Below are 22,500 nucleotides of genomic sequence, written 5' to 3' on the forward strand. Positions count from 1 at the left end.
AGTATGGATAAAAATAAAATTCTGGTTAGCGCCCAATTTAGCCCTGTCTTGAATTGTTGTTTATTATTAGGACTTTGCAGAAAAGCCGCGTGTATGTTAGACGATTATTGAAATATGAAAGGAAAACTACGGAAGGAAGAAATTGTGTGTGAATACTGCAGAGATGGAGCTGACTTGAACTCCGCATGGAAAATGTGGGAAAAGTTGGAATTTGGGATATGTGTAAAAAAAAAAAAAAAGATAGCCGGATGTTTTGATTTGGAATTGTTTAAAAGAGTTGAGAAATGTGCAAGTACAGGAGGTTCTTCGTCTATGGAGGCACTCGCCTTGCGCTCCGGCCAAGTTTATTGAGGCTTCCGCCTGGCGTAGGAGCGTGTACGCGTTGACTGGTGTGAATGTGTGTGTGTGAGTGTGTGTGTGTGTGTGTGTGTGTGTGTGGGGGGGAGAGAGATCTTCACGGCCACCCAGGAGCCAACAGCTTTGAACGGCTAGCAGCTGGTGACATGACAAGTGATGCTTATGGCCTTACACTTGCTGTTTGTCAGCTTCAGATGACTGTTTTTTTTTTTGCTGTGTGCGCGTGACAGTGCCCCCCTCCCAAAAATAATTTGGTTGCATGCCCCCCATGAATTTATGCGGGTTCCAGAGGGGATGTATGCAGTGATCAGACGGGGATACGAGTGTGATCAGGCCACCGCTGAGCATGAGGATGCTAACCCATCATGAATATTTTAGGGGGCGGAGCCTTTGAACCCCCGCCAGCCCAAGTAGGTCAGGACTGGGTGCCTTCCAAGGAGGGACCGTTTTTGCAAATGTTTTCGGACTTGTTTGCGTCTTACGGAGGAATATATTGCACTCCCAAGTTGATTTTCTTTATTTAGACAAACATTGGGCGCGTGTTAGAAAGCAGCAAACGCTGATAAATTGTTGATGTTTTAAGGGGGGGATATCTGCCGCGGGTCCAGCTAAAAAAAAACAAAAAAAAACGTGAAAAAAAACAGCAATGAAGTGTGATATCTGCTCCAAATAAACATGAAAACATTTTTCCAAGATAATATGAAGATATTAAAGAATACACTTGAAAAGTTTCTCGGGGAAGATTAAAAGAATAAATCAACTACAATAACGGTATTTATTCTTTCACAATTTTAGTATTGAAAGGGGTTAAAGCACTTTTTTTTTGGAATTTTGCCCATCGTTCACAATCATTACGAGAGATGAGAGAACAAAAGTTTTTTTTGTTTTTTTTTGCAGTCTAACATGGAAAAATCGTCTCGTTCTTGGTGGCTAGCAATCTAGCTAATGGGAGCAATCAATTCTACCTCTAAACCACTTTAAAAATGCATTAAAAAACCGTCAACAATACTTCATTTACGTTCCGTAACCTGTTTAATAACCAAGCTGCTACGGTATTAGCCCTAAAAGCTAACTACGGCAAGAGATAAGCTAGCTTCTATGACAACACGAAAGGCGTTTGAGTTTGTAATGCACAACACAATGCGATAGGACACCAATCTGTACTGAGTAAAAAACATGATTAATCGTATTACAGTATCTGTAAAGTATTACTTCATGTTTTGTTTGTACACAGCTAGCCAGACAGCATATGTACTGTAGTTGTAATAACATGCATGACGTGCTGCGTGTATCATTATAAAGCGTGATTCGCTCGATGGGGTAGGGTTTTTTCCCCGGTTTATTTGTGTAAGCACTCCATTTATGTCGCAATAGCTCGGCTTCAAATTCCACATTTTGCCGCTTCGAGTCACTTTCACCTCACTCTACCGTCTTCCGTCTGCTCCAACGTTTCACCCTCTTCCTTCGTGCTGGCTTCTAGAAGCAGCGGTTCAATCTCAGTACATTCAGCTTCAAAAAGATAAGGTTGTGAATCCTCGTTTGTCCAAAAATAGTCGTCTTTGTTGTCTGTTACCAAGTCTGTTGTGATTAGAAAACACACTCGTGTTTGATTCCGGAAGTAGGAACAAGAGTGTGTTGCCAGACGTGCGCTGCTAGGGAAACAGAAATCATTTGGCGGAATAAATCAGTCTTGGAAATTATTAAAAATATAGAAATACGGTAAATATTGAACATATTACATATTGTTATGAAAAAGTGCAGTTCCCCTTTAAAATCTAAAATTGATATACTGAGCTCCAAATACCAAAAGTTAAATATTCTTTATTTTTATTTTATTTTTATTTTTTTATAATCACACTTTCCAGTTTCCCGTAAATCTTGTGTGTTTCTTCTCGGAAGGAAATACTGTATATATTGTGCAAGCCTGGTAAAATACATTTTATCATGATGGTCAGTAAGGGTGACAAAAAATATATATATTCACACCTGAATCACAATTTATATTTATTAGGATTCTGAAGTGAATAAAATTTTTCGGAAATATATATTTTGCAAGCCTGGTAAAATACATTTTATCATGATGGTCATTAAAAGGGTGACAAAAAATATATATATTCACACCTGAATCACAATTTATATTTATTATGATTCTGAATTGATTAACATTTTTCAAGAATAAATGTATTTATTTTTTATTAAAAACAAATTTTTTTAGGCCGACTCGGCACTTCCTTACGTCAAATGTTTGTAACATGTTTTGAAGAGATTTTACCGTAATATACGGACTATAAAGGTCATCTTCCTTGTGCTGCCTTCGACTTTAAAGCTGCATCGCGTACGTTTTGTTGGGTCTTCGCTACGTTGAGCGTGAGTGCATAACGTCCTAAATGGCCGACTGAATGATCGCGTGATTTAACGTGAACAGTTCCGTCGGCCCACCGTGACCCCTTCAGCCATTTCACTGGTGTGATGTACGATGTCGATGGCGTGACGGAAGCTCGTAAACCTGGAAAAAAAATCCATAAATTAGCCGCAGCTTTGTGTACACTGCAGGGTTCAAAGCGTGGGGAAAAGAGGTTGAGGCTTACTGTATAGTCGGAAAATTACAATATTTCAATTAGGGATCTTTTATAGGCAACGACTGAATTCCGTACTACCGTATTAATTCACGTAAAATCAAACGGTGCCATATTTCGATTCCTTTGTGGCACGTGACGTCACGTCCAGTTGCAGACTAATTTGCCATTGACATGCTACTATTAGCATTAGCGATTTAACATGGCAATTTTAACACCTCCAAATTCGGGAATTTTGAAAACTACAACTAAGATGAATGTTACAATGAAACAGCTGGTGTGTGATAAGCCCAATACTTACAGGATAAACACTTTTTTAGGGCGCAACATAACACATTCAGCTTCCTGGAAACTAACTACTTCCTCTTTAGACAACATAGCATAGATAGCCTATAAAGTACTGCCATCTAATGACTCAAATGTAATATTGAAAGAAGATATGACAACTGGACAGCACAGTTATCATAATCAGCTCATTTTAAAATGTTATATTAAAATAAAATAACATTGATTATCAAAGAATTGCCATTTTTTAACACGCACAAAAGTACCAAAAATTGCTACCGTCGATTCCCATGTACCGGAAATCGGTACCGTATCGGTTTAAATGTGAGCCGTACCCAACCTTAGTAATAAATGTTCATTTGTTTATTAATACAATCAAACGTTTTTTAACAGTAAGCTAATAAAGATAACCGTGCTTTACGGTCCTTAAATCTTGTTTTATTACACCTTGCAAGTATGCATTCATTTCAGTTTGTCCTAGGAAATAGTCGTTGCCATCAAATTGAATGTGCCAGTTCTTTTGTTGCGCCCTACAAAGGGTTTATACTGTAAGTGTTGTACCTATTACACACCAGCTCTCTGATTGTAACGTCCGTCTTAGTTTTTTGAAGGTTTTGAAATCGTTCTATAAAATAGTTAATAATGGCATATCTAATTAGCATCGAGCTAGCGCATTTTGAAAAGTGGAGCCTCACTTCTGATCGCATGGCTTTGTTGGCACGAAAAATTACAACGTTATTTACACGTAGTACGCTACGAGTACGCCTGTTTGCCCGGCAAGCGGGTTAACACCTTGAGGTCGGCCATATTGGGAAACTTCCGACTTCCCTGCAGTCTTAAAGCAGTATTAGCATGGATAAAATAATGAATAAAACTAAAACAAACCTTGCCGTTCAGCCACTAATGATGAAAAAAAATAAAAAATTAAGTAATTGTTTCCGCTTGATGAGCCATGCTGGTGTTTGTTGTCCTTGTTGGTTGCTATGGCAACAGCGTCTCAGAGACTCTTTGTTGTTGCCTTTGGGATGGAGCGTTGCCCTTTATGTGTTGGCGCTCAAAGGCTTCGCTTTGTCTTCAACTCTTCATGGGTGGAACTTTCTGGATGCTGAGTGCCGTGTGACTCAGCGCCTCCGCCTGGCTCTTTACCTTCCACGTGTGCGTCGCTTTCTCTGCTCGCTCAAATCTGACGGCCTTGGACGGATCATTTTTTTTGGGGGGGGGGTGATCCGATAAAAGACCTAAACAAAATTGTTTTTGTCGGAAATAATATCAGCTTAATTTTCTGCTTTACAAAAATAAAACACCATGCAATAATAATAATAATGCATTAGAATACATTTTATTAAATGTATCTAAAGTCTAAACATATAATAAGCACTGTAGTATAAATACAAAATACATAATTTAATTAAAAAATATTTAAGGCATTTTGAGGTATTTGTGGTTAAGGGCTATATAAATAAACTTTGATTGAATGATTGATGATTAAAATGTTTTAATTAGGAAACTGTTAATAAACAATATCATTTTAAATATAATTGTATTAAATTAAACAATTGTTAAATTATTCTGAAAATATCTGAATATATATATATATATAAAAAAAATCTAAATTAAATAATTCAAAACATATCATTTAAAATATATATCAAACGTATCGATGTAATTAAAAGTAAAAGCATGTGGATTAATAACATTTGTTTATTATTTACCTATATTTTATACACATTCAATATTTTAACATTAAACTGATATATATTTTGTATATAAAATACATATGAATTTAATCAATATAATTAAAAAGAAAACGTGGATCAATATGAAATTGTTTGCTTATATTTTATACACATTAAACATTTTAAAATAAAACTTATATATTTTTTGTCCAGATTTTGTATAGTAATAAATATATAAAATATATATATACATTTAATCCGTATAATTAAAAAGAAAAACATGTAGATTAATATTGTATTATTTGCTTACATTTTATACACATTAAACATTTTAATATTAAAATTATATATCTTTTGTCCAAATTTTGTATAATAATATGTATAAAATACATATACATTTAATCAATATACTTAAAAAGAAAACAATGTCTATTAATATGAAATTGTTTGCTTATATTTTAAACACATTAAATATTTTAATATTAAACTTATGTATTTTTGTCCAGATTTTGTATGATAATATATATAAAATACATATACATTTAATCAATATAAATTTAAAAAAAAAGTCTATTAATATGAAATTATTTGCTTATATTTTACACACAATAAACATTTCAACATTAAACGTATATATTTTTTGTCCAGATTTTGTATGATAATATATATAAAATACATATACATTTAATCAATACAATTAAAAAGAAAAACATGTGGATTAATATTAAATTATTTGCTTGTATTTTAAACACATTAAATATTTTAATATTAAACTTATATATTTTTGTCCAGATTTTGTATAATAATATATATAAAATACATATAAATGTAATCAATATAATTAAAAAGAAAAACATGTGGATTAATATTAAATTATTTGCTTATATTTTATACACATTAAATATTTTAATATTAAACTTGTATATTTTTGTCCAGATTTTTTATAATAATATATATAAAATACATATAAATGTAATCAATATAATTAAAAAGAAAAACATGTGGATTAATAATGAATTATTTGCTTATATTTTATACACATTACATATTTTAATATTAAATGTATATATTTTTGTCCAGATTTTTTATAATAATATATATAAAATACATATACAGTTAATCAATATAATTAAAAAGAAAACATGTCTATAATAATGAAATTGTTTGCTTATATTTTAAACACATTAAACATTTTAACATTAAACTTATATATTTTTTGTCCAGATTTTGTATAATAATATATATATATATATATATATATATATATATATATATATATATATATATATATATATATATATATATATATATATATATATATATATATATATATATATATATATATATATATATAAAAAATACATATACATTTAATCAGAATAATTACAAAGAAAAACATGTGGATTTATAATAAATTAATTGCTTATATTTTATACACATTAAACATTTTAACATTAAACTTATATATTTTTTGTCCAGATTTTGTATAATAATATATATAAAATACATATACATTTAATCAATATAATAAAAAAGAAAAACATGTGGATTCATATTAAATTATTTGCTTATATTTTAGACATATTAAACATTTGAACATTAAAATGATATAATTTTTTGTCCAGATTTTGTACAGTAATATATATAACATATATATATAAATTTAATCAATATAATTAAAAAGAAAAATATGTGGATTATTATTAAATAATTTGCTTATATTTTGTACACATTCAACATTTTAATATTCAACTTATATGTTTTTGGTCCAGATTTTAGGGACACTTCACAAATAGTTTCAAAACTTGCTGAGCATAAATTTGTATTATATGCAACGTATTTTGTAGTTGTTGTTTTTTTATTTTTAACCACGATCTTTTTATGGATTTCCCGGCCTTGACCGCGTTTTTAAGTTATTTAAAATGGTATTTCTTATTTGTACTATTGTTCGAAATTAAATTAGATTATTATACTCTTTATTCTTCTGTCCACCAACCAAATCTCTGCAGTCTGTATATATATATATATATGTATATATATATAGATATACATATATGTATATGTATATTTATATATATATTACAAAAGTGCGTAGTAAAACCAGTGTTCTGTGTCTTTTTGTGTTGTTGTTTGACTTTGTGTTTGTGTATTTCTGTCACAGTGCATTAATGTGAAACATAGGCCGCAAAGTTAACTAGCTGTGTGTGTTAGTGTGTGTGTATGTGTGTGTGTGTGTGTGTAGACTGTCACTCTAGCTGGTGTACAGACGCGAGGCCTGGCCAGTTAGTGGTATTGTCAAGTATCACCTTACGCTTACACTGCTTCCAGCTGCCTCGCGCCTGCCAAAGACCACTCAAATAGAGCGTGTGTGTGTGTGTGTGTGTGTGTGTGTGTGTGTGTGTGTGTGTGTGTGTGTGTGTGTGTGTGTGTGTGTGTGTGTGTGTGTGTGTGTGTGTGTGTGTGTGTGTGTGTGCTTGCTTTAGAACAGCCCACTTAAGATGTGAGTGCCTGGTTTCGGGAGCTGCTGCTCTGTCGTTAATGCTATTGTTAGCACGGGACACACACACTGAGAATACGAAGGAATAAAAACACTTTTACATACTTATTAACTTACTCAGTTTGATTCAAAATGTGTCTGACTTTGCTCAGAATTCATTATTTAACGTCAGACAAAGGTCGTAAGTGACTCCTTTGTGTCACTTTTCCAGTCATTTCTCCGTTAAAGGCAGCAGAATTCAAAAAAGAATACAAATATGCTGTAGTCTTTTGTTGGTGTCAATTCAATATTTCCTTTCATTTTGGATCCATTAGACAAATTACAGCTCAAACACAAAATGACATTCGTTGGTGAAAAAACGTGGACTTTCAAACTTAAAAACCCGAATCTTGATAATGGTTGATGTGTTTTATGAACTAAAGTGTGAAAATGTAAACATAGAGACACCTGAGGAGAACTATTGTCTGCAGGTTTAGTGCCAGGAAGTTACAGCTGTGCTCTAAAGGGTGAGCATCATTTACAGACGATTTTAAAAAATCCTAAAAACTGCCATTCTGTACAGGTGACTTTTCCTCTTTCCTCAATGTCTTCATTTTTTACTTTTTCTTCTCACTCCGTGCAAAGAATTAACCAAACTTGATAGTTGATACTGTTCCCTGATTGGCTGTTAGCGTGTCACTCCCACTGCTCAGTGGCCTTGTGGTTAGAGTGTCCGCCCTGAGAGCGGTAGGTTGTGAGTTCAAACCCCTGAGTCATACCAAAGACTATAAAAATTGTGCAAGCCTGGTAAAGCTTGTACCTCAAAAAACTAACAGAAATCAATTCAAACCAATTTAATACTTGCGGGGGCCCCCAAAACAGCACCATTTAAAAAAATGTTTTTAAATAAACACAAACTTTTGGATAATACATTTTGTATGAAAACAACTGCATTATTTGTATGAAGTAAAGTAATAATAATGTACAGTATTTGAAGTGTGGACTTCCAGCTGCTTCTCTGTCAAACACACCATCAGCAGCTTCTCCATATTTTCATGGATAAATGTCCATCATTTAGATATTATGTTAATGCCCTCGGCTGTCGTTATGGACTCCTTCTGTTTCAGAGCGGTGCAGACAAGCAGTGCTACGCTCCAACTGAGTTAGATAGCTCCAGGCGCTACCGTGTTTTTGATTATTTATTTATTTAATTCGATACTTATCACCCACTTCTTCTTCTCAGCACTGTCCTTCACAATTTTTGTTCGCAACCAAAAGTATATTATTTATCGGTGAAAGCTTGTGTACCGTAAGGTGGGCACACATATGCCAAGGTACTAGTATACTTAATAAAATAATAATACTAATACATTTCATTTGTACTGCACTTAACTTGGAACAACAAATCTCAAAGTGCTAAGTAGTAAAAACACCATAAAAGTATTAAAACAAGACATTAAAATAAATAAATAAATGAATGAATAAATACATAAATGAACGAATAAATACACCAATAAATAAATAAATCAATACATGAATGGATGAATGTATTAATAAATGGATGAACAAATAAATATGTAAATAAAAAAATAAATGAATACATAAATGAATGAAGGAATGAATAAATAAATGAATAAATAAATAAAAAAGTAAATACATAAATGAATAAATAAATAAATAATAATGAACAAATAAATGTATAAATACATACATGAATAAATGTATGAATAAATAAAGTATTACATAAATAAAAGAATAAATAAATAAATAGATAAATAATTTTTTTTACAAATACATAGGCAAGGCAAGGCAAGGCAACTTTATTTGTATAGCGCTTTTCATACACAAGGCAGACTCAAAGTGCTTCACAGACAACAAAGTGAAATGAAAGAAAATAAAAGCAAAATTAAAATGCAGACAATAAAAATAAAAATAAAAACAGTGCAGACGTTAAAAGTTAAAAGATTAAAAGATTTAGCTGAAAGCTAAGGTGAACATAAAAGTCTTCAGTCTAGTTTTAAAAGTAGTGAGAGTTGGGGAGAGTCTGACATCTTCAGGAAGTTTATTCCAGCTATGTGTTGCATAGTGACTGAATGATGATCTCCCTTGATTTGAGTTTACTCTTGGAACCGCTAACAGATTGGTCTCAGAAGATCTTAGTGATCTAGAGGGCGTATATAGTGGGAGCATATCAGTGATATACTTGGGCCCTAGACCATGTAGTGATTTATATGTGAGCAGGAGGATTTTGAAATCTATTCTCTGATGTACAGGGAGCCAATGTAAGGATTTAAGAATTGGTGTAATGTGCTCACATTTTTTGGTCTTTGTTAGAACTCTAGCAGCAGCGTTCTGAACAAGCTGTAGCTGCCTGACAGTTTTTTTGGGAAGACCTGCAAGGAGACCATTACAATAGTCTAGCCTACTGGTAATAAAGGCATGTACAAGTTTTTCTAAGTCTTGAGCTGACATGAGCCCTCTAAGTCTTTTTACATTTTTGAGGTGATAGTAGGCCGATTTTGTTACTGATTTGATGTGACTGTCGAAATGTAAATCAGAATCTAAAATAACCCCAAGATTTCTGGCTTTATTTGAGGTTTTCAGGGACAGTGATTGAAGGTGTTGGATGACTTTAAACCTTTCTTTTTTAGCACCAAAAACAATTATCTCAGTTTTATCTTCATTTAGTTGTAGGAAATTTTGGCACATCCAGTGTTTGACTTGCTCAATGCACTGGCACAGAAGATCTATGGGGCGATAGTCATTTGGTGATAGCGCTACATAGATTTGGGTGTCATCGGCATAGCAATGATGGTCAATGTTATTATTTTGCATGATTTGTCCTAGTGGGAGCATATAGATGTTAAATAAAGTCGGCCCCAAGATTGAACCTTGGGGGACTCCACACGTTACGTTGGTTGGTTCTGATACAAAGTCACCAATGGAAACAAAATAGTTCCTATCTTGTAGATATGACTTGAACCAGCTTAAAACTGTGCCTGAGATCCCCACCCAGTTTTCCAACCTGTCCAAAAGTATTGAGTGGTCGACAGTGTCAAATGCAGCACTGAGGTCCAAAAGCATTAATACTGAAGTTTTGCCAGAGTCTGTGTTTAGACGGATGTCATTTATAACTTTAAGAAGGGCCGTCTCTGTGCTATGAAGAGGTCGAAATCCTGACTGGAAGTTGTTGTGGCAGCCAGTAGAAGCCAAGAAGTGATTTAGTTGTTGGAGGACAACTTTCTCAATTATTTTACTTATGAATGGTAGATTTGAAATTGGTCTGTAGTTGTTGATAACAGAGGCATCTAGGCTCTGCTTTTTTAGAAGAGGTTTAATGACTGCAGTTTTGAAAGCCTTCGGGAAATTGCCCGATTTAATAGAATTATTAACTATTTGCAAGATGTCTGTTGATAGGCAGTCAAAAACATTCTTAAAGAAGTTGGTAGGTAAAACATCAAGGCAGCAGGTGGATGACTTTAGAGCTGTCACCGTTTCCACTAGAGTTTTAGAGTCTATGGCATTAAAGCTTGCCATCATTGCTGTGTTACTTTTGCCTAAATGGGGTGGTGATCCAACTTTTTTACTTGAGATATTGATGGTGCGTCTGATGCCTTCAATTTTATCAGTATAAAAGAATGCAAAGTCATTGCATTTCTGCGTGGAATGGAGTTCGGCTGGTATTTGTGTTGGGGGTTTAGTCAGTCTGTCAACGATTGTGAATAGGGTTTTGGCCTTATTTGTGTTGCTGTTTATGATATTGGAGAAGAATGTTTCTCTAGCACTTTTTAAGACTAAATTGTAGGCCTGGAGGCTCTCTTTATAGATGTCATGGTAAATATGAAGTTTTGTATTCCGCCAGATTCGTTCAGCCTTCCTGCACTCTCTTCTCTGGGCTGTTACAGCAGCAGATTTTCTCCAGGGTGCCTTTTGCTTGCCAGAAATCGTTTTAACTGTAACAGGTGCAATGATATCTATGATATTCACAATTTTGGAATTAAAGTTGCTTACAAGATCATCAGCATGACATGGGTTTAGAGGTGGTAGTGAGGAGATGGCGTTTTTAAAGAGGACATTAGCATGTTCATTTATGTACCGCTTTTTGACATTCTTTGATTCTGTTTGTGTGTCCGGAATTACAGAAATATTAAAGAAAACACAGAAATGATCAGACAATGAAGGATCAATCACAAGAACATCAGAAACATTGAGACCTTTTGTGATAATCAGGTCCAGGGTGTGTCCCTTATAATGTGTAGCCTCTTTCACATGTTGAGACAGTTCAAATGTGTCTAAAATAGTAAAAAGTTCTTTTGCGCCCTTGTCATTTAAATCGTCAATATGAAAATTAAAATCACCAGTTATAACCAGGCAGTCAAAGTCAGTGGAGATGCTAGACAATAGTTCAGTAAAATCATCAAAAAAATTTGCAGAATATTTAGGTGGCCTGTAGATAATTAACAAGAGAATTTTGGGAGAGCATTTCAACACAGCACACAGGTATTCAAATGATGTAAACTCACCGAGTGACATCTGTTTCCCCTGAAACATAGATGAATACTTTTTTTTATTAATTAATAAATGAATGAACAAATAAATAAATACATGATTATTTCATTGTTTTTAGTGTCTTTTTATGTTAATCATTAACATTTATACTAATATTATCTAATTGTTATGTTTTTATTAACTTATAACTTGATGTAATATTTATATTTAAATTTTAACATATATTTTATCATATGTTTTATACTATATATTTTTATAATTTAAATTGCGTCAATTCTCCAGTGTTTGGTTTTTGTTTTGTTATTGTCAATAGTGCTGAATGTGTGTGTGTTTGTGTGTGTGTGTGTGTGTGTGTGTGTGTGTGTGTGTGTGCTTGTGCGTGTGTGTGCGTGAGTGTATGTGTGTGTGCGTGCGTGTGTGTATGTGTGTGTGTGCGTGTGTGTGTGCGTGTGTGTGTGTGTGCCATCTGTGAAGTTTAATTTGATTAGATTTGATTTGATTTGAAATAAATAAATGAATAAATAAAAACAAAATAAATAAATAATTCCTGTGTCTTCTCTGATTTCGGATCAACATTTTCCTTTAGAGCGACTTTCATCGTGTGTAAAGTTGACCGCTGGCTGGCGACTAAGGACGCCAGCGAGCTACAGGTGGAGGACAATTGTGGCCGCTCACATTTGCGACAACGCTCGTCGCCATGGCAACGCTCCGATTGATGCCAGCGTGACAACAAATGCAAGCAGCTCCCGTGTCAAAAGTTAACATATTTGAAGAGCGCGAGTGTTGTTTATAGAATGTTTTAAAAGTGCGGTCTTTTGTGAGCACCTTTTTTAAAATGAATGTTGACGATGCCGTTAATTGGCTGCGTGTCCTTTGTCACGTTTAATTAATGGAGGCCTTGCTTTAGTCAACTTTCCTGCGTCTCGCTGAATGCTCCTCGTTCTGCTCTTATTCATACCTGTTACATGGTGGTGCAAATGTGTGTGTGTGTGTGTGTGTGTGTGTGTGTGTGTGTGCGTGCGTGTGTGTGTGTGTGTGTGTGTGTGTGTGTGTGTGTGTGGGAGGCAGGCAGTGTTTTCATCAGTACAAGTCTTCATCTCCAATCTCCATTGAACTGAGTGTGTGCATGTGTGTGTGTGTGTGTGTGTGTGTGTGTGTGTGTGTGTGTGTGTGTGTGTGTGTGTGTGTGTAATTATTTGTATTAAATATTATTAAAATAATGAAGAAAAAAAAAATATATATACACACACACACACACACACACACACACACATATATATGTTATATATATGTACATATATACATATATATATCTATATATATATATATGTATATATATATATTATATATATATATAGATATATATATATATATATATATGTGTATATGTGCATATACTGTATATATATGTGTGTGTGTGTGATCAGATCCTACGAAAATGTCAGTAAAAAAATGAGTTAGGAGACTGACAGGTGTGCCCGCTAGCAAATTTCACTCCAAAAACAGCCTGAAAAAGCTTTAAATCAAACTGTTACCAAGTTTTTACCAAATAAATGACTTGCATTCGAGCAAAGTCTTCAAAAACGTTCCTGGATGACATTCTGACGATAAAATTGCATTAGGGTACACATTTTTTTTTTTTTTTCTAAAACTAATTTTAAATTCATTTTAATTTTTTCATTTCTTTATTCATTTCAGGCAATGACATAAAAAAGTACAAAGTTGACAACACATAATAATATAAATGGATATAGTGCAAAAGGTAATGTATAGTATGTAATGCTTGATTGTCCAGTTTTGCCTGAAAGGGAGTGGGAAGAATACAACCCCCCCCCCAAATACGCACACGAGTAAGTATAAAAGTATAAAATGATTATTAATCATATATATATATATATATATATTGTAAAATTACATTGTATTATTTTAAATTTAATTGATTATTGATTTAATCATTTCAAGATTTAATTGATTATTTCATAAGTTAAATGCATTTTTCCCGACATAGTTAATTTTCCACGATTTAATTATTTATTTATTCAATTCATGAACATGAATGTGTCAAACTCCTCCCCTCTGCTACATAGCTAAGATGGCGACTATTAAGTGTGGGAAGGACTCCCCCATTCCCCCGTCGAGTACAACATCCTGGTACTTCCAGTGCACTGCGTAACCCACAGTAACACACTTGTGCACTTAAAGGCTTAGTCCGTACAGAAAGGCCACAATTTGCGACAAAGCCTCACGACCTCCGCGTCTCAACTTTAGCTCCGCCCACATCAAACAGGCCCCTCCCCTTCAGGAGAGAAACTTTCCGTCTTCTTCCTGTCTTCTTCTTCTTTGCTCTCTTCGCTAGGCGTCCGCTTCCCGCGGTAAGTGTGGCGCTGCCCATGCACATGTTCTGTGGCGGGCCTGATTACAGCTTTGTCATGGTGCTGACATTGGCCCACGTCTTGCAACACACACACACACACACACACACACACACACACACACACACACACACACACACACACACACTGACTGGTCCAGACCAGAAGTTCCAGCGGCTCTGCCAGCGGCTACCGCGGCATGACTTCACCCGCCAACCATTTGTTGCGTCAAACAAAAATGGCCGCGTCACCAGAAAAAAAAATAGGAGGCGAGCCCAAAGGGAGGGTAAGAAGGCGGCGAGGAGTGAGCGCGTGCAGTGGTGGCGCTTCCATGTTTCAGCAGCGTGGCGATTCTAATTTTAGCTGCAGGACAAGTCTTGGTTCTCCAAAGCGGGCGAGGTGGTGACCTCAGATCAGTTATTAACCACGTCGGACTTCCTGTGACAACAAAGCAACACAACTCCGTAATGGCGTTTATTGTCCTCAGCATCAAAGTGGAACCGCCTGCCCAGAAAATACTCAGAAAAGAAGGACCACTTTCTGAGGTTTTGGCAACTTTAGTTTAGTTCTCGCGTTTAGTTCAATATCCACGTTTAGTTTAGTTTAATGTCCATGTTTATTTTAGTTTAATGTCCACGTTTAGTTTAGTTTAGTTTAATGTCCACGTTTAGTTTAGTTTGAAGTCCACGTTCAGTTTAGTTTAATGTTCATGTTTAGTTTAGTTTAATGTCCACGTTTAGTTAAGTTTAATGTCCACGTTTAGTTTAGTTAAATGTCCACGTTTAGTTTAGTTTGATGTCCACGTTCAGTTTAGTTTAATGTTCACGTTTAGTTTAATGTCCACGTTTAGTTAAGTTTAATGTCCACGTTTAGTTTAGTTTAATGTCCACGTTTAGTTTAGTTTAGTTTAGTTTAATGTCAAAGTTTAGCTCAGTTTACTGTCCACATTTAGTTTAGTTTATTGTCCACCTTTAGTTTAGTTTAATGTCCACGTTTAATTTAGTTTAATGTTTACGTTTAGTTTAGTTTAGTTTAATGTCCACGTTTAGTTTAGTTTAATGTCCACGTTTATTTCAGTTTAATGGCCACGTTTAGTTTGGTTTATTGTCCACCTTTAGTTTAGTTTAAAGTCCACGTTTAGTTTAATGTTCACGTTTAGTTTAGTTTAATGTCCACGTTCAGTTTAGTTTAGTTTAATGTCCACGTTTAGTTTAGTTTAATGTCCACGTTTAGTTTAGTTTAATGTCCACGTTTAGTTTAGTTTAGTTTAGTTTAGTTGAATGTCCACGTTTAGTTTAGTTTAATGTTCACGTTTACTTTAGTTTAATGTCCACGTTTAGCTCAGTTTAATGTCCACACCTAGTTTAGTTGAATGTCCACGTTTAGTTTAGTTTAATGTCCACGTTTAGTTTAGTTTAGTTTAGTTTAATGTCCACGTTTAGTTTAGTTTAGTTTAGTTTAGTTTAGTTTAGTTTAGTTTAGAGTCCACGTTTAGTTCAGTTTAATGTCCACGTTTAGTTTAGTTTAATATCCACGTTTAGTTCAGTTTAATGTCCACATTTAGTTTAGTTTAATTTCCATGTTTAGTTTAGTTCAATGTCCACGTTTAGTTTAGTTTAATGTCCACGTTTAGTTTAGTTTAATGTCCACGTTTAGTTTGATGTCCACGTTTAGTTTAGTTTAATGTCTACGTTTAGTTTAGTTTAATGTCTACGTTTAGTTTAGTTTAATATCCACGTTTAGTTTAGTTTAGTTTAGTTTAATGTCCACGTTTAGTTTAGTTTAGTTTAATGCCCACGTTTAGTTTAGTTTAGTTTAATGTCCACGTTTAATTTAGTTTAATGTCCACATTTAGTTTAGTTTAATGTCCACGTTTAGTTTAGTTTAGAGTCCACATTTAGTTTAGTTTGATGTCCACATTTAGTTTAGCTTAATGTCTATGTTTAGTTTAGTTTAATATCCACGTTTAGTTTAGTTTAGTTTAATGTCCACGTTTAGTTTAGTTTAATGTCCATGTTTAGTTTAGTTTAATGTCCACGTTTAGTTTAGTTTAGTTTAATGTCCACGTTTAGTTTAGTTTAATGTCAATGTTTAGTTTAGTTTAGTTTAATGTCCACGTTTAGTTTAGTTTAGTTTAATGTCCACGTTTAGTTTAGTTTAGAGTCCACATTTAGTTTAGTTTGATGTCCACGTTTAGTTTAGTTTAATGTCCGCGTTTAGTTTAGTTTAATGTCCACGATCAGTTTAGTTTAATGTCCACGTTTAGTTTAGTTTAATGTCCACGTTTATTTCAGTTTAATGGCCACATTTAGTTTGGTTTATTGTCCACCTTTAGTTTAGTTTAAAGTCCACGTTTAGTTTAATGTTCACGTTTAGTTTAGTTTAATGTCCACGTTCAGTTTAGTTTAGTTTAATGTCCACGTTTAGTTTAGTTTAATTTCCACGTTTAGTTTAGTTGAATGTGCACATTTAGTTTAGTTTAATGTCCACGTTTAGTTTAGTTTAGTTGAATGTCCATGTTTAGTTTAGTTTAATGTTCACGTTTACTTTAGTTTAATGTCCACGTTTAGCTCAGTTTAATGTCCACACCTAGTTTAGTTGAATGTCCACGTTTAGTTTAGTTTAATGTCCACGTTTAGTTTAGTTTAATGTCCACGTTTAGTTTAGTTTAGTTTAGTTTAGTTTAATGTCCACACCTAGTTTAGTTGAATGTCCACGTTTAGTTTAGTTTAATGTTCACGTTTACTTTAGTTTAATGTCCACGTTTAGCTCAGTTTAATGTCCACACCTAGTTTAGTTGAATGTCCACGTTTAGTTCAGTTTAATGACCACGTTTAGTTTAGTTTAATATCCACGTTTAGTTCAGTTTAATGTCCTCGTTTAGTTTAGTTTAATTTCCATGTTTAGTTTAGTTTAAAGGCCTACTGAAATGAATTTTTTTTATTTAAACGGGGATAGCAGATCTATTCTATGTGTCATACTTGATCATTTCGCGATATTGCCATATTTTTGCTGAAAGGATTTAGTATAGAACAACGACGATAAAGATTGCAACTTTTGGTATCTGATAAAAAAAAGGCTTGCACCTACCGGAAGTAGCGTGACGTAGTCAGTTGAACATATACGCAAAGTTCCCTATTGTTTACAATGATGGCCGCATGAAGTGAGAGAGATTCGGACCGAGAAAGCGACAATTTCCCCATTAATTTGAGCGAGGATGAAAGATTTGTGGATGAGTAAAGTGCAAGTGAAGGACTAGTGGGGAGTTGAAGCTATTCAGATAGGGAAGATGCTGTGAGAGCCGGGGGTGACCTGATATTCAGCTGGGAATGACTACAACAGTAAATAAACACAAGACATATATATACTCTATTAGCCACAACACAACCAGGCTTATATTTAATATGCCACAAATTAATCCTGCATAAAAACACCTGCGTGTTTGTTATGCTAGCTCCTAGCTCCTCTGCTAGCTCCTAGCTCCATAGAACACGCCAATACAATTCAAACACCTGATCAACACACACAATCACTCAGCCCAAAAGACCGTTTACCTAACCCAAGGTTCATAAAGCTTATATATTTTTAAAAAGTTACGTACGTGACGCGCACATACGGTCAAGTTATCGAATGTTTAGCAGCCAAGGCTGCATACTCACGGTACCTGATATTCAGCTGGGAATGACTACAACAGTAAATAAACACAAGACATATATATACTCTATTAGCCACAACACAACCAGGCTTATATTTAATATGCCACAAATTAATCCTGCATAATAACACCTGCGTGTTTGTTATGCTAGCTCCTAGCTCCTCTGCTAGCTCCTAGCTCCATAGAACACGCCAATACAATTCAAACACCCGATCAACACACACAATCACTCAGCCCAAAAGACCGTTCACCTAACCCAAGGTTCATAAAGCTTATATATTTTTAAAAAGTTACGTACGTGACGCGCACGTACGGTACGGTACGTGTTATGCTAGCTCCTAGCTCCTCTGCTAGCTCCTAGCTCCATAGAACACGCCAATACAATTCAAACACATGATCAACACACACAATCACTCAGCCCAAAAGACCGTTCACCTAACCCAAGGTTCATAAAGCTTATATATTTAAAAAAAGTTACGTACATACGCAAAAAAAAGCCAAAGCTGCATACTCACAGTAGCACGTCTGCGTCTTTGTCATCCAAATCAAAGTAATCCTGGTAAGAGTCTGTGTTGTCCCAGTTCTCTACAGGCGTCTGTGTATCCAAATCAAAAGTCCTCCTGGTTAGAGTCTCTGTTATCCGAGTTCTTCCATCTTGACTGCATCTTTCGGGAATGTAAACAAAGAAGCGCCGGCTGTGTACTGTTGTGGCTGACTACGTTCGAAAAATACGTCCATTTCGCACCGACAACTTTCTTCTTTGCTTGCTCGGCTTCCTTCTCCATAATGCAATGAACATGATTGAAACAGATTCACGAACACAGATGTCCAGAATACTGTGGAATTATGAAATGAAAACAGAGCTTTTTCGTATCGGCTTCAATGTGGAAGGCATACCCGTGTTCGTCGGGCTACGTCACACGCATACGTCATCCTCAGAGGCGTTTCGAACCGGAAGTTTAGCGGCAAATTTAAAATGTCACTTTATAAGTTAACCCGGCCGTATTGGCATGTGTTATAATGTTAAGATTTCATCATTGATATATAAACTATCAGACTGCGTGGTCGGTAGTAGTGGGTTTCAGTAGGCCTTTAATGTCCACGTTTAGTTTAGTTTAGTTTAATGTCCACGTTTAGTTTAGTTTAATGTCCACGTTTAGTTTAGTTTGATGTCCACATTTAGTTTAGCTTAATGTCTATGTTTAGTTTAGTTTAATATCCACGTTTAGTTTAGTTTAGTTTAATGTCCACGTTTAGTTTAGTTTAATGTCCACGTTTAGTTTAGTTTAATGTCCACGTTTAGTTTAGTTTAGTTTAATGTCCACGTTTAGTTTAGTTTAATGTCAACGTTTAGTTTAGTTTAGTTTAATGTCCACGTTTAGTTTAGTTTAGTTTAATGTCCACGTTTAGTTTAGTTTAGAGTCCACATTTAGTTTAGTTTGATGTCCACGTTTAGTTTAGTTTAATGTCCGCGTTTAGTTTAGTTTAATGTCCACGATCAGTTTAGTTTAATGTCCACGTTTAGTTTAGTTTAATGTCCACGTTTATTTCAGTTTAATGGCCACGTTTAGTTTGGTTTATTGTCCACCTTTAGTTTAGTTTAAAGTCCACGTTTAGTTTAATGTTCACGTTTAGTTTAGTTTAATGTCCACGTTCAGTTTAGTTTAGTTGAATGTCCACGTTTAGTTTAGTTTAATGTCCACGTTTAGTTTAGTTGAATGTGCACGTTTAGTTTAGTTTAATGTCCACGTTTAGTTTAGTTTAGTTGAATGTCCACGTTTAGTTTAGTTTAATGTTCACGTTTACTTTAGTTTAATGTCCACGTTTAGCTCAGTTTAATGTCCACACCTAGTTTAGTTGAATGTCCACGTTTAGTTTAGTTTAATGTCCACGTTTAGTTTAGTTTAGTTTAATGTCCACGTTTAGTTTAGTTTAGTTTAGTTTAGTTTAGTTTAGTTTAGTTTAGTTTAGTTTAGTTTAGAGTCCACGTTTAGTTCAGTTTAATGTCCACGTTTAGTTTAGTTTAATATCCACGTTTAGTTCAGTTTAATGTCCACGTTTAGTTTAGTTTAATTTCCATGTTTAGTTTAGTTTAATGTCCACGTTTAGTTTAGTTTAGTTTAATGTCCACGTTTAGTTTAGTTTAATGTCCACGTTTAGTTTAGTTTAATGTCCACGTTTAGTTTAGTTTAGAGTCCACATTTAGTTTAGTTTGATGTCCACATTTAGTTTAGCTTAATGTCTATGTTTAGTTTAGTTTAATATCCACGTTTAGTTTAGTTTAGTTTAATGTCCACGTTTAGTTTAGTTTAATGTCCACGTTTAGTTTAGTTTAATGTCCACGTTTAGTTTAGTTTAGTTTAATGTCCACTTTTAGTTTAGTTTAATGTCAACGTTTAGTTTAGTTTAGTTTAGTTTAGTTTAGTTTAGTTTAATGTCCACGTTTAGTTTAGTTTAATGTCCACGTTTAGTTTAGTTTAATGTCCACGTTTAGTTTAGTTTAGTTTAGTTTAGTTTAATGTCCACATTTAGTTTAGTTTAATGTCCACGTTTAGTTTAGTTTAATGTCCACGTTTAGTTTAGTTTAGTTTAATGTCCACGTTTAGTTTAGTTTAATGTCAACGTTTAGTTTAGTTTAGTTTAGTTTAGTTTAATGTCCACGTTTAATTTAGTTTAGTTTAATGTCCACGTTTAGTTTAGTTTAGAGTCCACATTTAGTTTAGTTTGATGTCCACGTTTAGTTTAGTTTAATGTCCGCGTTTAGTTTAGTTTAATGTCCACGATCAGTTTAGTTTAATGTCCACGTTTAGTTTAGTTTAATGTCCACGTTTAGTTTAGTTTAGTTTAATGTCCACGTTTAGTTTAGTTTAATGTCAACGTTTAGTTTAGTTTAGTTTAGTTTAGTTTAGTTTAATGTCCACGTTTAATTTAGTTTAGTTTAATGTCCACGTTTAGTTTAGTTTAGAGTCCACATTTAGTTTAGTTTGATGTCCACGTTTAGTTTAGTTTAATGTCCGCGTTTAGTTTAGTTTAATGTCCACGATCAGTTTAGTTTAATGTCCACGTTTAGTTTAGTTTAATGTCCACGTTTAGTTTAGTTTAGTTTAATGTCCACGTTTAGTTTAGTTTAATGTCAACGTTTAGTTTAGTTTAGTTTAGTTTAATGTCCACGTTTAATTTAGTTTAGTTTAATGTCCACGTTTAGTTTAGTTTAGAGTCCACATTTAGTTTAGTTTGATGTCCACGTTTAGTTTAGTTTAATGTCCGCGTTTAGTTTAGTTTAATGTCCACGATCAGTTTAGTTTAATGTCCATGCTTAGTTTAGTTTAGTTTAATGTCCACGTTTAGTTTAGTTTAATTCAGGGAATCCCTGGAATTTTTTTTAACTTGGTAAAAAAACTGTCGATTGTATATTTCCCATACATTGTCAATGGGGAGAAAATTACCAGAATTTCTGGGAAAACCAGGATTTTTCTTTTGGTTTTTTGTTTGATACATAAGAAGAGCATTGTGAGTGGATGCTTGAAATGTGGGGTTCGGGGTTTTAAAAATTGCAAACAATTTTGAGAAATGTTCCAATTCATTTGAATGGGTATTCCCTGGACATTTGGGAATTTTTGAAAATACTGTTATTGGGTTGGAGTTGGAATTTTTTGAATCGGTTGAAAAATGTCGACGTAGTAACAGATTGAATTTAAATGGGTATTTCGGAATTCCAGGAAATTCGGGAAAACCGGGAATGTGTACAAAAATAAAAATGGTAGTTTTGTTGTCCCAATTAAAAAGAATGTTTTGAAGGTGGAATGGTCAAAAATGGTTGAAAAATGTGAACTGGCAGAGGTGGAAACAAGGCTTTGGAATTCGGGGAATCCCTGGAATTTTTTGGAACAAAAAAAATTGCTAGTTTGATTGTCCAAGGTGAGATGAGTGTGTGGAACGGTTCGAATTGGTCGAGAAATGTGGAAATTGTGCTAGTTCCAAAAATGGCCCATTCATTTTCAAAGGAAAAAATGACCCGGAATTCTGGGTTATCTGGGATATTGAAAAAAAAAATGGTTTTGGGCCATATAGAGACAAACAACCAAGTGCATTCACACCTGTGGACGATTGAGAGTCTCCCTTTAGCGTAATTGGTGGTACTTGGGAAAGCGCGGTGAGAAAGTTCACCCACAGATGTCCGAGCGGAGATTCGACTCGGTCTCCTGACTGCCAGGCCGACGCGCTAACCCCTTGACCACCGTGTGGTTTTGGGAGGAAAAGTAGGAATTTAAGGGATGCGGGAAATAGTGGATACAAATCTTCAATAGGGATCATTTTGGTGCAGAATAACAACAACCGCCTCTTTCCCTTGGTGTTGCAGGAGCGTCTGCACTACGAATCGCTGAGTCATCACTTGGGCAAACTGGGCGAGGATGCGGGCAAGATGGTCCACCGAGTCATCGACCTGACCAGGCCAGAGGATCTGGATGGTGAGCTGACACCAAGCTGCTTCTTCTCTACTAATGAATTCAAAATAGTACTATACTACTTCTGAAAAATAACGGGATTTTTAAAAAAAAATTTCCCCATCACGTCCTAAAACGAGCAGACACGC

General features: G+C 34.4%; 1 protein-coding gene across 1 annotated transcript in view; it reads left to right on the plus strand.

Moving 5' to 3' along the window:
• Positions 1-22,500, plus strand: part of LOC133646903 (transcription factor SOX-6-like) — a 281,000-nt gene that overhangs the window by 239,846 nt on the left and 18,654 nt on the right. Inside the window, 1 exon segment of the mRNA XM_062042819.1 lies at positions 22,267-22,375. Within this exon segment, the coding sequence (XP_061898803.1) occupies positions 22,267-22,375 (109 nt within the window).

The sequence above is a fragment of the Entelurus aequoreus genome, linkage group LG03, assembly GCF_033978785.1.
Source record: "Entelurus aequoreus isolate RoL-2023_Sb linkage group LG03, RoL_Eaeq_v1.1, whole genome shotgun sequence".
Taxonomy (NCBI): Eukaryota; Metazoa; Chordata; class Actinopteri; order Syngnathiformes; family Syngnathidae; genus Entelurus; species Entelurus aequoreus.